Source organism: Orcinus orca, chromosome 4, assembly GCF_937001465.1.
Source record: "Orcinus orca chromosome 4, mOrcOrc1.1, whole genome shotgun sequence".
Lineage (NCBI taxonomy): Eukaryota > Metazoa > Chordata > Mammalia > Artiodactyla > Delphinidae > Orcinus > Orcinus orca.
In genome coordinates this window covers 52333137-52346756 of record NC_064562.1, presented here as the reverse complement: position 1 = coordinate 52346756, position 13620 = coordinate 52333137, and the positions used below count along the sequence as shown (strand labels likewise).

General features: G+C 37.6%; 1 protein-coding gene and 1 long non-coding RNA gene across 9 annotated transcripts in view; one reads left to right on the top strand and one right to left on the bottom strand.

Annotated features, from left to right (window-relative positions):
• LOC125964348 (uncharacterized) overlaps positions 1–13620 on the bottom strand; it is a 725473-nt gene that overhangs the window by 268915 nt on the left and 442938 nt on the right. The gene's annotated exons all lie outside the window — the stretch shown is intronic.
• Positions 1–13620, top strand: part of SLC4A4 (solute carrier family 4 member 4) — a 351509-nt gene that overhangs the window by 146208 nt on the left and 191681 nt on the right. For 5 of the 8 annotated variants that reach the window (XR_007477305.1, XM_033412501.2, XM_049709592.1 and 2 more), the window contains exons 5-6: positions 2048–2208; positions 11362–11541. Coding sequence is in view for 7 of the 8 variants with exons in the window: in XM_033412501.2 (XP_033268392.1) it covers positions 2048–2208; positions 11362–11541 (341 nt within the window). In the remaining variant the exon portion in view is untranslated. The remainder of the gene's footprint in view (positions 1–2047; positions 2209–11361; positions 11542–13620) is intronic. The other 3 variants (XM_049709593.1, XM_049709595.1, XM_049709597.1) reach the window with 2 other exon arrangements.

Genomic DNA, 13620 nt, shown 5'->3' with positions numbered 1-13620 from the left:
GTTTCTAGCTGGCCCTTGTCATTCATCTTGGACTTAAATTCTGTGACTAAAGATTCTATCCCTCAGCTAATAAGAATACTCCTAGGAATAAAAACAAGGTCACTATACTCTTTATCAATAACATAATTATATGTAACCCTGACTAGGTTTCATATACTATGGAATCTTCTAGAGTCTCATCTTGAGCAAAAAACTGTAACATCAGATGTAAATATGATTCATATACTAGCTCCCAGTCAACATGGTTAGAGGTTCTGTGAGTAAGCCTGAAAAGATAATATGCCTAAAGTTAGCCAATGTAATATACTCCATAAAATGATTACTCTCAAAATAACCCAATTACCTCTTATTGTTTTGGCAAATCCATGGAATTCTATAAGAATGTAATATAAAGTTGTCATTTTTCTCTCACTTCCTTCTATTTCTGTGGTCCTAATACCAACCAAGGTGAAGAACTACTAATTCACACACACACACACACACACACACACACACACACACACACACACACACACACAAGAATATTAAAGGTCTTTCTCTCAGAATGTTTCACAACCACTTTTGTAGAATAAACAAGGTCCAGTTCTGAAGTTTTAGAACTTCTTTGGTGTTGGCTTTTTAATGTGAGGAAAACATGTAAAAATCTCTACTCCCTACATTTTTTGGGATACAGGGGAAAGGAGGAGGGTCTTAAAGTGGAGGGTGAAGCTGGGGCTAAGGTTGCCATTGAAGCGTGGAAGTTTCCTGGCCGGGAGAGGGAAGAGGGAGTTTTGGGATATGGCTCATGTACTTATGAATCACATGAGTGTTGGGCTTGATTAAAATTCTGAATTTTCTTTGACATTGTGGCTGATCTGTTGATCTATTTTCACTCATGGTTCTACTAATGTGTTCTTTTCTTCCTCTGGGGGTGGTGAGCGGTCTATAAATAATACCTTATGTAGAGCTTCCTCTGATCTCTGCCCTTTGTTCTCATCTTTAATGAGTTGGGTGAGTGTTTAGCTTTTTCTAGGAAAACATTTTTCAATCATTAAACCTTTGCATGAAGAATGTAGGAAAACAATTTTTAACCCCCTCTTGTTCAGTATCTTTCAGAGGTTTGAAGTGATAGAAAGCAGCATTTTTCTTTGGGTCCTGATGAATAGAAAAATGATAATGCTTTCTTGTTTTCCTTTACCAGTGTAGGAAGAGTCAGTATGTATAATATGTGGGATACAGACTGTCAAATGTGTTTCGCTCTCATTTCCATTAAACTTTTTTCATTCCTATATATTGCTAAGTTATCAAAACGTCTACAAATCTTAGAAAGAAGAAACTGTAAGAGAGGGTTTTTTGTTCCATTACTAAGGTTAATAAGAGATCTGTTGTTATCAGAGTAGATGCATTGTTCCCTGAGCTTGTGTATTTTTAAACACATGTGGAGCCAAACATGAGGGGTAAAGCTATTAGCATCTCAATGAGAGGGGAACATGTGTCAACTGAGAGAGATGTATTAAAGTAAGATACAGCAACACATGCTGGCACTCTTGAAGCATGAAAGGGGAATTTCATTTGTCTGACCACTTCACGCACCATACTTTCAAATATTTAAGATCAGCATCGATTCATGCTGATATTTTACCTTATATAAACGTGCCTTGTGAAATCACAACAGAATTCTCACAGTGGTGGTTGTTTTACACACTGTAGGCTCTACCCACATGGAGAATTTGAAATGCATATTTTTCCTACATTATTTGAAAAATTTGGTTCAGTAGTCATTCTTAAGGATTTCGTGGTTACATATAGACAGATATAAAACCAAGGAGGCGTTGGCTCCTTTTGGTTTGTTTTCTTTCTCTCTAACGTCAGGGGGAGGAGCGGTCTAGTGAGTCTGTTTGGTGTATTTATAAAGGTAATGCAGTTAATGATAGAATAAGCTTTTAAGACTCCACAAAAGGAGACATTTTGGAAGTGCTGGTGGGGGTGGATCTGGGGGGTTGGTGTTGCTATTTCCAGAGGTGATGAGAACACTTTTAATGGTTCTTCACTAATCTCATGTTTCTAGGTGGATTAAGTTTGAAGAAAAAGTGGAACAGGGTGGGGAGAGATGGAGCAAGCCCCACGTGGCCACCTTGTCCCTTCATAGCTTATTTGAGCTGAGGACATGTATGGAGAAAGGATCCATCATGCTGGACAGGGAGGCTTCTTCTCTCCCGCAGTTGGTGGGTAAGTATGTTGTCTTAAGTTCCTATCATTTTTTTCTGCTCTACCTACCTCTCCATGAGTCTCTTTCAATGCAGATGACTTCTAATGTAAGCGGAGCTGAATATTCTATAATATTTATTCTCTCTCTTTTTTATATTATAAAACTAGTAAGGGTTATTGCAAAAAATTTGGAAAATACAAATATTGAGAAAAAAGTTAAAAATCATCCATCATACTTCCATCTGGACATAGCCATTGTTAACATTTTGGTGTATTTCCATCCAGTCTTGGTTCTCAGTCCTCTCTCTTATGCTTTTCACTTTTATGTTATATTAAAAATTACCATGTTTATATGTACAGATTTGCATTCCTCCACTTATTAGCATAAGATTAATATTTTAAATAGAACACCCCCCCTTCGTCCTTGGTCATACTGGACTGGAAGTCTGGACACTAGATTTCTAGAACTCCTTGACCTTAGACATTGCGCTGAGCTTCTGTGGGCCTCAGTTTTGTCATCTGTAAAATACAGTTTGAATATTCTGTAAGAAGGAAACTGGTCTAGGTCTAGTCCCTCAGTTGGGCTGATTTTGTAGGTGAAAGTCAAGCTCTTTTCGCTGTAGGTAGAGCAAATTGGGTGAGGCAAGGAGCCAGCAGAACGTTATGGATTAATGACTGAGTCAGGTGATGGTGGTGCCGAGCATCATTTGTACAACCCTGGACAAGTCACTGAACCTCATGGTGCAGAGCAGCTTTGGCATCTTTGTAATTAGTGTTGTGTAGTGAATGTCAACTCACCATGTTGAACACCTTGAGCACACGTCGCTGCATTCCAAAGAGAGGTTATTGTTTTCATTTTCTAGCAAGAGACTGGCCTAAGCTGCCTTATTATCCTTCAGGTTGGTGTGCTAAAGATCACGTGTTCCTTAAGGAGAGGTGCAGGGGCTCTGCTTATTATTCCTAGGAAAATTCCATAACTCGGTGACTGCATGACTGCACTTTCTTAAGGGTCTGCGGTGGGCCTACTTTGGGATTGTGAGGAGAGGATGTGGATCGTGGCCCTGATGACCAGTGTAAAATTCCTGTGTAATCTCGAAATTTCTTTGAATATCTTTAGGCAGAGGGCTTGTCTATGGCATCTGTGTCTTTATGGACAACGGGAAGGCTATAGTATTTGTATTGGAAGAGAAGATCCGTTCTCATATCAGGCATATATCTTGCTGACCTATACACATCTGTTTCTTCTTCAGAGAGCTTGTTAGTTAGATTTACAAAGCAGCTCCACGCTTTCCTTGCATCTGAAGTGCTTAAGGTACAAGTGGAGAAGGGAGAAAGACTAATGTGAAGATGCTGGGTGGACAGAATGAAGTAGTTTATGCATTTATTCAGCAGTGGTACATGGCCTTCTACAATGAGCCAGACACTATTCTAGGCCCTGAAATTAGGTTTGCAAATCTACTACTTTGTAAATGGGATAAGTTACAAATCCATGTCCACATAGGTAGTGAGAAGATAATGTTGGAAATACTGCTTTACGTAGAATTTTTTGTATTTGACAAGGCAGGTGAGACTGAAAAAGGACACCTGATATATGAGGAGAGCTGTTGGATTATTGTATGCAGGGAAGATGAAGCCCATCTACGAAGACAGAGAGAAGCAAAGGGAACGAATGGTTTTCCAGGCTGTTTGTTTCACTGACTTTTCTTCATTTGTTAAAGCTGCAAGAGAGATTGTTATCCCAAAAAGTATCATGGTTAGCAAAAATCAGTCCAGTTTCTGAGCAAGATTTGCAATTTTCAGGCTGTAAGAACTAATCTAGAGCAAAGATGTCTGAAGTTAGAAGTCAGAAGTGCCTAAGTGCAAAGCAAAATGGGAATTAAACTTGTGACTGGGCAATGGATCGCAATCTGTGTGTTGTGGTTTAAGGGTCATCGGGAAGTTCCCTGTATTGAAAAAAAAAAGTCCTACCGTAGACCATGGTTACTGCCTGAACTTCCACTGTTTGGAGATTCATTTCACTGAACCCAGGGTTTGTTTTCTATTAAAATATACATACTCTTTGGCAGATGTCATATATATTCATTCCATGAGATGCAGAGAGGTGTTGTAGAAATAATGGTGGATTTAAAGTGGGGGTGGCGGTTAATTAAAGTCTACCCCTACTAGCACGTGTGACCACAGACAAGGCACATTGCTTAACTTATTCGCAGTCTGTTTCTCATCCGTAAAAAGTGGATGAAGGTAGACCTCTCAGGGCGTCGTTAGAATTGAATGAGGATCTCAGGTGTAATTGTACTTACTTTGATGACTATCCCAGTATGAATGAGTTTATCCAGATCTTTCTACGTGTCACCTAGCAGGGGCTGAGTGTAGACTGAGTCAGGTCAAGAGATGCTCAGGGACTTCATGAGCAGGGGAAAACTTCTGAAAGGTGTAGTAGATGGAGCTAGAAAAGAACCTCACAGCTTCTTTGCTGTGCCTGGAGCTGGCTGGTCAAGATGGGTGATGAACGTTAAAGTTGAAGTATATACTTGGGCTTTTCTGTAAAACTGTCTTCGAGGTCTTCAGCACCAGAAAGAGCCATCTTAAGGCATTTCTGGTCTTCAGTAACTAACTGACCCTTTCCATGTAGTAGAAGACAGAGTCCCACATTACACTGGAGCCTCATTAGCCAATGGCCAAAGAGAGAGGTTCTGGTATTTACTACATTTAAGAAAGGTTCATCAAGCATTTTACATTCTCAGTTTAATTTTCCGTTACTTTTTATTATCAGCTGTGGCTTTTTTTCTCTAACCTCCACACGTTTGCTTTAATAATGTCATTAAATTTTAAAATTGGACACCACTAGGTCACTTTGAGGTGTCATCACTCAGTACTATGTTTGCTCTACCATCCCTGAGGCAAGCAGGCAGGGAGCCAGTCCTGTCATTCTGGAGCTGATAACACAGAAACAATTCAGAGGCAAATAACACACATCACAAGCAAAACAAAGAAATTTAAAAAAAAATGGACTAGATTTGGAGGAGTGGGGAGAAGAACATGTTTGAGAGAGTATAAGTGGCTGAAAAGAAATACTTAAAAATCCTCTGAAAGAGTCAAATCCTTACAGCAGGTTAAAAAAAATGAAAGAAAAAAAACTGCCCTGATTTCAAGTGGTAAAATGGCATGGTAACTTCAGTTACTGTCATTACTTGATTATTAAAAAATCTTTTTCTAGCAGAGGATGCAGTGGATTTGTTGTTTCCTGAATGGTGGTGTTATTCAGACTTGAGAATTACATGCAGCTAAGTCTTAAGATGCATTTCCCCTTCACCCGACTTTTATTTCGACAAACAAGAAGAAAAAGAAATCATGATGAGTGTGATTATATCCAACAAACAATAGCACCATTTCTTTCCTTTTTCGCAGTCCACTTGCTGCTCCTTCTCAGTGGCCTCCGAGGGGCACCCTCCCTTTGCAGGTGCAAAGCCACTGCCACATGGGGGCCCGTGAGCAGTGGGCCGCTGCCTAAGCGGGTGTCACTTCTCACACTTGTGTAAAAATTCAGCCTCATTCTGATTCTCCTCAGGACCTCTCCTAGTTTTCTTCATGAAGATCCCCTTCTGAACCCTAATAGAAAATGTGTGTTATTTAAAGGATAAAACATCATTTTTATAGGATATTTTAATCACTTTATTATTGCTGTCATCTTACAATTTTACATTTAAAGTATCATTCACATATGAAGCCAAGTACATGAGAATTTCTCTCCCCTCCTTAGTTAAAAAACAATTATAAGCCATTTCAGGTATTTTATTATGATGGGAAATGGATTAGGAAAATGTAGCTCTATTTTTGGAGCGCTCTCTCATTTTTATATTTAAAGGCATTCCTGGGCTGTGCATGTTGGCAGATATATTAGTCATGTTGTTTCTTGCTTTTAACACCTTTTATATTTTCAAAATGGGAATATATTTATTTTTTATCATAAAACTAAAACATGTTCATTTCTAGTAATGCAGAAAAATATAACACGCAGAAGTCAAAATACCACTAATCTCATCTTTCAGAGCTATCCTCCCAGCAGTTTTTCGGTACATCTCTGTTTACACACATGAAATTTATTTTCCAAACTGGGATCATACTATAACCCTCTAATCTGCCCTTTCTAACTTAAAAACATAATATGAATATTTCCATGTTATTAAATATAAGTATAAACATCATTTTAATGGCTGCAAAATAGTTAATAATCTATAGTTGGGCATTTAAGTTGCCTTCAAGTTTTTATTGTAAAGAAAAGAAATGAACATTTTTGTTATACTTTTGTGAAGTTGCTTATATCCTGATTATAGATTTCTTATGGTGAAATATTCAAAGGGTTTGAACATTTTAAATGGCTTTGTTTTGTATTGGCCAAGTGGCCTTCAAGAAAGGTTGTCCTGTTTGTTACTGTCATCATCAGTATATGGCCTTGTCTATTGCATACAACATTCACGTCACTGGAGACTGGTCTTTTAAATTTTGCCACTTTGATAGAGTAACATAAAATTGGTGAAATTTGTATAAATTTGTTTAAATTGTCTGTTAGTCTTGAAGTTGAATATTTCTTGGGCCTTTTGTGTTTCTTTTAAGAATGGACTTATATACACTACCAAATGTAAAATAGATAGCAAGTGGGAGGCGGCCGCATAGCACAGGGAGATCAGCTCGGTGCTTTGTGACCACCTAGAGGGGTGGGAGGGAGACCCAAGAGGGAGGAGATAATGGGGATATATGTATACATATAGCTGATTCACTTTGTTATACAGCAGAAATGAACACACAATTGTAAAGCAATTATACTCCAATAAAGATGTTTAAAAAAAAAAAGAATGTTACCTTTGACCTTTTTGGGGGGTTGCATGACCATCTTCTCTTCAAGTTTTTTTTTTTTTTTTTTGGTCTAGAGTTTCCTTCTTAAAGAAAGAAAAATATCATGTGATACGGAAAAAGATCTAAACAGTGAATCAGAAAACCTGGTTTAATTGGTGGGTGGGGGGGTTGCCTTTTTTTTTTTTTTTTTCAACAATATGTTTTTTTTTTTTTTTTTTAACATCTTTATTGGGGTATAATTACTTTACAATGGTGTGTTAGTTTCTGCTTTATAACAAAGTGAATCAGTTATACATATACATATGTTCCCATATCTCTTCCCTCTTGTGTCTCCCTCCCTCCCACCCTCCCTATCCCACCCCTCCAGGCTGTCACAAAGCACCGAGCCAATATCCCTGTGCCATGCGGCTGCTTCCCACTAGCTATCTACCTTACTACGTTTGTTAGTGTGTGGGGGTTGCCTTTAATTAGGCTGTATCGGTGAGCATCTCCCCTCTCGCGCTCTTTTCTCATCTGTATAACAAGAGCTTGAACCTGATGCTTCCTGAGATTCCTTTCGGCTCTGCGATCATCTTGAGCTGGCACTTTCTCTCTCAATTGGGTAACGTCTGTGGGATTTTGAACACTGAAGGCTTAATTTTAGTGTAGCTGTGAAATGTTACTGCCTCCACTTTCCTTGAAGGGTTTTGTAGTTTATGCTTAAAGAGATCCCTGTGGGCCATTTTTATGGAAACCTAATGAAGGGCATAAGCCACACAGATGTTGTAACCTGTTCTAATTGGTGATTTCCAGACATTAGTAACAGAGGGCCGGCTGTGCATATATATGCATTGGTTTGAGATTACAGGGGAGGTCAAGAATAGAGGGAGGCCCTGCCAGGAAGGGTAGATAAAGAAACACTTTAATCCACAACCCTGGAATTAGAGTAGGAGTTTGATAACACTTGCAGGAGATATGCCAGGGCTATTTATTTTTATGGTTCTTCTGTAAAATGGACTTTCCACTTTCATTAAGACTTAAAGGGAAAATAGACGTGTTGTATTCAGTAGCACTTAATTATTTCACTGTGGAACAGAGGGTTAAGTATAATTACAGAATCCGTTCTGAGAGTTTTACTGAGTAAGGTTTGTGTAGTTAAAAATACTCAGAGCTAAAGGCCACTCTCAAACCAAAACATTCCTATGGGAGAAACTCTTCCTGCTTTGCCCAGGCTCTCTACCAAGTGGTCCAGTGTTATGTGACATTTATAGCATCTGTGTAAGGCATGTGACGGAAAATCCTGGATTCAGCCTCTACTTGGCTCCCAGGTAGTTGATTGTACACTGTGTGAATCGTCAGCTTCTGGCTGTGAGACCAGTTCCATGACTGCTTGTTAAAAAAGATGGACTAATGAGAGGTGCAGTCATGCCCAAGCAAAGCCCCTTGAACATCTGTAACTTCACTTTACGAAGAGACGGGAATGTTTGGGAGATGCTGTTATCCTATCAGTATCCATCAATTTTCTTTCAGACTTTTGCAAAAGAAGAGCTTTTGTTCTCTTCTCCACTTTTGTATGTGGAGGAGCTTGCGCAAGAGGAAAATACTGACGTGTTTTGATGCAGCCATGTGCCTGAACAGGTGGGCCTGGGAGCTATTGTTCTAGTTCTCTGCCAGGGACAAAGCTCTATCTGCAGACAGTGAGGTGTTGTCCTGCCATTGCATCTTTTTTATTATTATTATTTAGTTAGTTAGTTTTGGCTGCATTGGGTCTTCACTGCTGCACCTGGGCTTTCTCTAGTTGCAGCACACAGGCTCAGTAGTTGTGGCGCACGGGCTTAGTTGCTTCGTGGCATGTGGGATCTTCCCGGACCAGGGCTGGAACCCATGTCCCCTGCATTGGCAGGCAGATTCTTAACCACTGTGCCACCAGGGAAGCCCCCTGCCATTGCATCTTGCACAGATTCTGTGATATTTTGTTCTGTGCTCCATTCTGGACAGTGGATATGTCAACCTGTGATGTGACGTTAGAGGAGACTCTTATGTCATACTGCAGACATGCTGATTTGTGAGAAAGAGGACTTTTTGTTTTCTGTTAGAGTAAAACATATCCTTCAGCAGACCCACTCATGGAGCAATTTCTGTGAAGCACAGTCATCCTTTCTACTTAGAACCATTCTGAAAAAAAGAGCTCATAGAAATCTTTTGGGAAAGATTTTTCTAAGACTATTTTATTATTTTTTATTGAAGTATAGTTGACATATACAATATTATATTGGTTTCAGGTGTACAACATAGTGAATTGGCATTATTATACATTATGAATTGATCACCACAATGTCTAGTAATTATGTCACCATACAAAGTTATTACAATATTATTGATGATATTCCCTATGCTGTGCATTACATCCCATGACTTATTTATTTTATAACCTGAAGTTTATACCCCTTAATCCCCTTCATCCATTTCACCCACCCACCTCCCCTCCTCCCCTCTGGCAACCACTAGTTTGTTCTCTGTATCTTTGGGCCTGTTTCAGTTTTGTTTGTTTCTTCATTTTGTTTTGTAGATTCCACACATAAGTGAAATCATTTGGTATTTGTCTTTCTCTCTCTGACTTATTTCATTTAGTGTAATACCCCCTAGATCCATCCATGTTGTTACAAAAGGCAAGATTTTATTCTTTTTTATGGCTGAGTAATAATTACACACACAACACGCGCGCGCACACACACACACACACACACACATATGTATATATCACATCTTCTTTATCCATTCATCTATCAGTGGGAACTTAGGTTGCTTCCATATCTTGGCTATTGTAAATAATGCTGCAATGAATATAGGGGTGCATATTATCTTTTTGAATTAGTGTTTTTGTTTTCTTTGGCTAAACACCTAGAAATGGAATTGCTGGATTGTGTGGTGGTTCTATTTTTAATCTTTTGAGGCAACTCCGGTACTGTTTTCCACAGTGGCTGTACCAATTGACATTCCCCACAGTGTAGGAGGGTTCCCTTTTCTCCACATCCTCACCAACACTTGGTATTTGTTGTCTTTTTGATAACAGCCATTCTGGCAGGTGTGAAGTGATAATCTCATTGTGGTTTTGATTTGCATTTCCCTGATGATTAGTAATGTTGAACATCTTTTCGTGTGTCTGTTGGCCATCAGTATGTCTTCTTTGGAAAAATGTCTATTCAGATCCTCTGCCCACTTAAAAATTGGATTTTTTTTTGATATTGAGATGTGTGAGTTCTTTATGTATTTTAGATGTTAACCCCTTATTGGATGTATCATTTTCAAATATCTTTTCCCATTCAATAGGTTGTCTTTTTGTTTTGTTGATAGTTTCCTTTGCTGTGCAAAACCTTTTTAGTTTGATGTGGTTCCATTTGTTTATTTTTGCTTTTGTTGCCTTTGCCTGAGGAGACAGGGCTAAAAAAATATTGCTAAGACATGTCAAAAGAGTGTACTGCCTATGTTTTTGCCATGAGTTTTATGGTTTCAGGTCTTTCCTTTACATCTTTAACCTGTTTTGAGTTTATTTTTGTAAATAGTGTAAGAAAGTGACTTAGAGCTAATAGAAATTTTAGTGATTTTTTTTTTTTAGTAAGACTAATATATTAAAATTTCTAGAAAATTCTGATCAGGTTATACTTTAAAATGACTAATATATTGGAAAGGCTTTAGTTGGATCTAAACAAGAAGAATAAACCTTCCTTCTTAGAAAAGACTGAGGCATAATTTTATACTTTAATCTTTCTTTCATTGGATTAATTGGTTTTCAAATAACCTGATATGGTATTATTTTTCTTTACTTTGTCCTATTATAAAGAAAATATAACATTACAGAATTTGGGAAAACATTTAAAAATCAATAATGTTGTGATGTTAAATTTTGCATATTCTCTTCAAGATTTTTTCATATCATTTATATTTCTGGCACAGTTGCTATGATAAGAGTACATGAAATTTTCTAATCTTACTTTTAAACAAAACAATTGGAAAATATAAATTACTTATTGTGTTACTAAGAGAAGAATGTGATTAATGTGAATTCACTACTAACTGGGATTGAAAAAAAATTACAAGACAGTTCTTCCTCTCTAAACATGTAATTAATACCAGAATATTTATAACTCTCTCTTTAATGCCAATAGCACTGTACTCTGTATCTTTACCTTCACAGACAGTGGAAAGTTAGAAATTTGGAAGATAAATATATTGATATTAAATTTGAGGATGACATCCATAAAATTACAGTAAAACATGAACTTTGTGGTCTTGTGACTGAGTTTCGTTTTTTGCTTTTGTTTTGCTTTGTTTTTGTATCAGAGATGATTGTTGACCATCAGATTGAGACAGGCCTATTGAAACCTGACCTTAAGGATAAGGTGACCTATACTTTGCTCCGGAAGCACCGGCATCAAACCAAGAAATCCAACCTTCGATCCCTGGCTGACATTGGGAAGACAGTCTCCAGTGCAAGTAGGATGTTTACCAACCCTGATAATGGTAATGCAGGGGCCGCCTGGCTGCTGCTCTCTCTTACCTGCCTCACTCACCTTTATTCCACCTCTTGTCACCTTTATTATTTTTTTTTAAATCCCTCTTCTTATTTCTTCTTTTCTCAAGTTCATATGCCACAGCCATTTCATAATGACACTTTTTATCCGATTGGGCAGGTTTGCAGTCCTGTTGGAAAGATGTCAGCAGTTACTGTAGGCTGCAGATGCCTTGCTTGTTCTACACACATCTATTCTGATTGCCTGAGAGGGTTTGGTAATAACGCTATGATAACACTATGATAAAACAACTGAATGTTTCCAATGAATCAGCAAACTTATAGATTATTGAGTACATCAAGGAAAGTGCTTTTGACATGGTGGCTTGTCAGAATTAGGAGGATAGACTAAGATATGATACTCTGACATCGCGTATCATGAAGTGTTTGCTTGGTACATGAGTTGGTGTCCAGCCTGTAAATGATCATTCATAAAAGTAAGGTTCAGTATTACTTTTACTGCTTAAAAGACCAATCTACTCTTTTGTTATATGATACTGATAGTTAGATGTGAGAATAATTATTCAAGGTAGGATATTAATCCCATTATATAGCAATAGGAAAGGCACTGTGTTTTATTTATACTCTCTTGCATTTACCAGAGTTTCTTGCAAAGTGTCTATCCTCTGTATCATTGTCTTTGTTTCGAATAAATTTCATGATTTGGTGCAGTCTAAGGGAGAAGTTAATTTCCATGAGGTATGGAAAATGAAGTTGTGGGGAAAGAGTTGCTAAGCATTGGGCTGGTAAAACTAGGTCTCTCCCATTCCACCCCCAGTCATTTTAGTATTAAGAGGAATGAGTAGATAAGGGAGCTTCTAATTCATTGTTCTCAGCTGCACTTTCAGAATAACATAAAACATGTTGTCACGGAAAAGGTGGACTAAGTGAAGTGTATAAACTGAACTCTAACTCAGCCACTCCATTTCTGGAAATCGGGTTTTCTGACTTAATATTAAAATTAATGGTTGGCTGGGAGAGAGCTTACTGTTAGCAAACTTTGCTATATTTTGGAACCATTCTATGTAGTTTTTTTAATGAGTGTCTAGTCCTTAAGCAGAATCAAATGAAAAGTTCAATTTTATTGAGTGACTTTTATATTGATTTAATTGCTGCTGTAAGTGTTCTTTTGAAGCACAACAGGTTATAAATAAATAATTAACATTAAAATGTTCTTTATAAAAAACATTCACAAAAGGAAGAATCTAATCTAGAACATTCCTGTGACAATTTGATGGTTCTACCATTACCTGGAATATTGAGGCTGACTGGAAATGTTTTGATTTTTGTATATCTCTTGTTTTATTTATTTTTTAAATAGCATTTTGAAGAGTTTAATGGCTGGAAATGTTATGTGATAAACAGTTTGTTAAAACTGATGTCACAAATAATAATTTTAAAAACAACTCACATTTTAAAAATTATGGCATTTAAAGTACAAGTCTGTTTTTTAATATCTTTATTATCCTCTTTCTCACATAAAATGAAATTTTATGATTTGGAGACTTACTTTTTTTATCACGAAGTTGGTGGTAGTATATAGAAGCAAGAAAGTGCATTGTTTTCAAATGTTGCTGTATTTGCAATGAGAAGAGGAATGAATATTGTAGAGCAAGCGTGCCTTCTACCAGTGTGGTGTGAGGGTGAGCTTCATTTTCACGGAAGTATAGGCAGAGGAGAAATTAGGAACAGATGGGTCTTGGAAGCCAGAATCTTGTGCTTTGGGGGAAAGCATTTGGACATGGAATACAACTAATGAGTTGATATTGCTCGGTCATTCAATCTTTTATCCTATCAGTAGATCTTTGTACTTCAGAGGAAAGTTGAAATTGCATTTGTCACTCACCTTCTCACATGTGAAATGCCATAGATGCTGGGCAGAAAGCAAGTAGGAAGGGCAGGCAGTTCTTTTTCTTTCTGACTCTTCAGCTGTTCAGCTTACACCCTACAGCATGGAATATGATTAGGCCTTTTAAAAGATGTTATTGGCATTTGTGTTACCTAACTCCTTTTAAATATCCAGAGGCAAG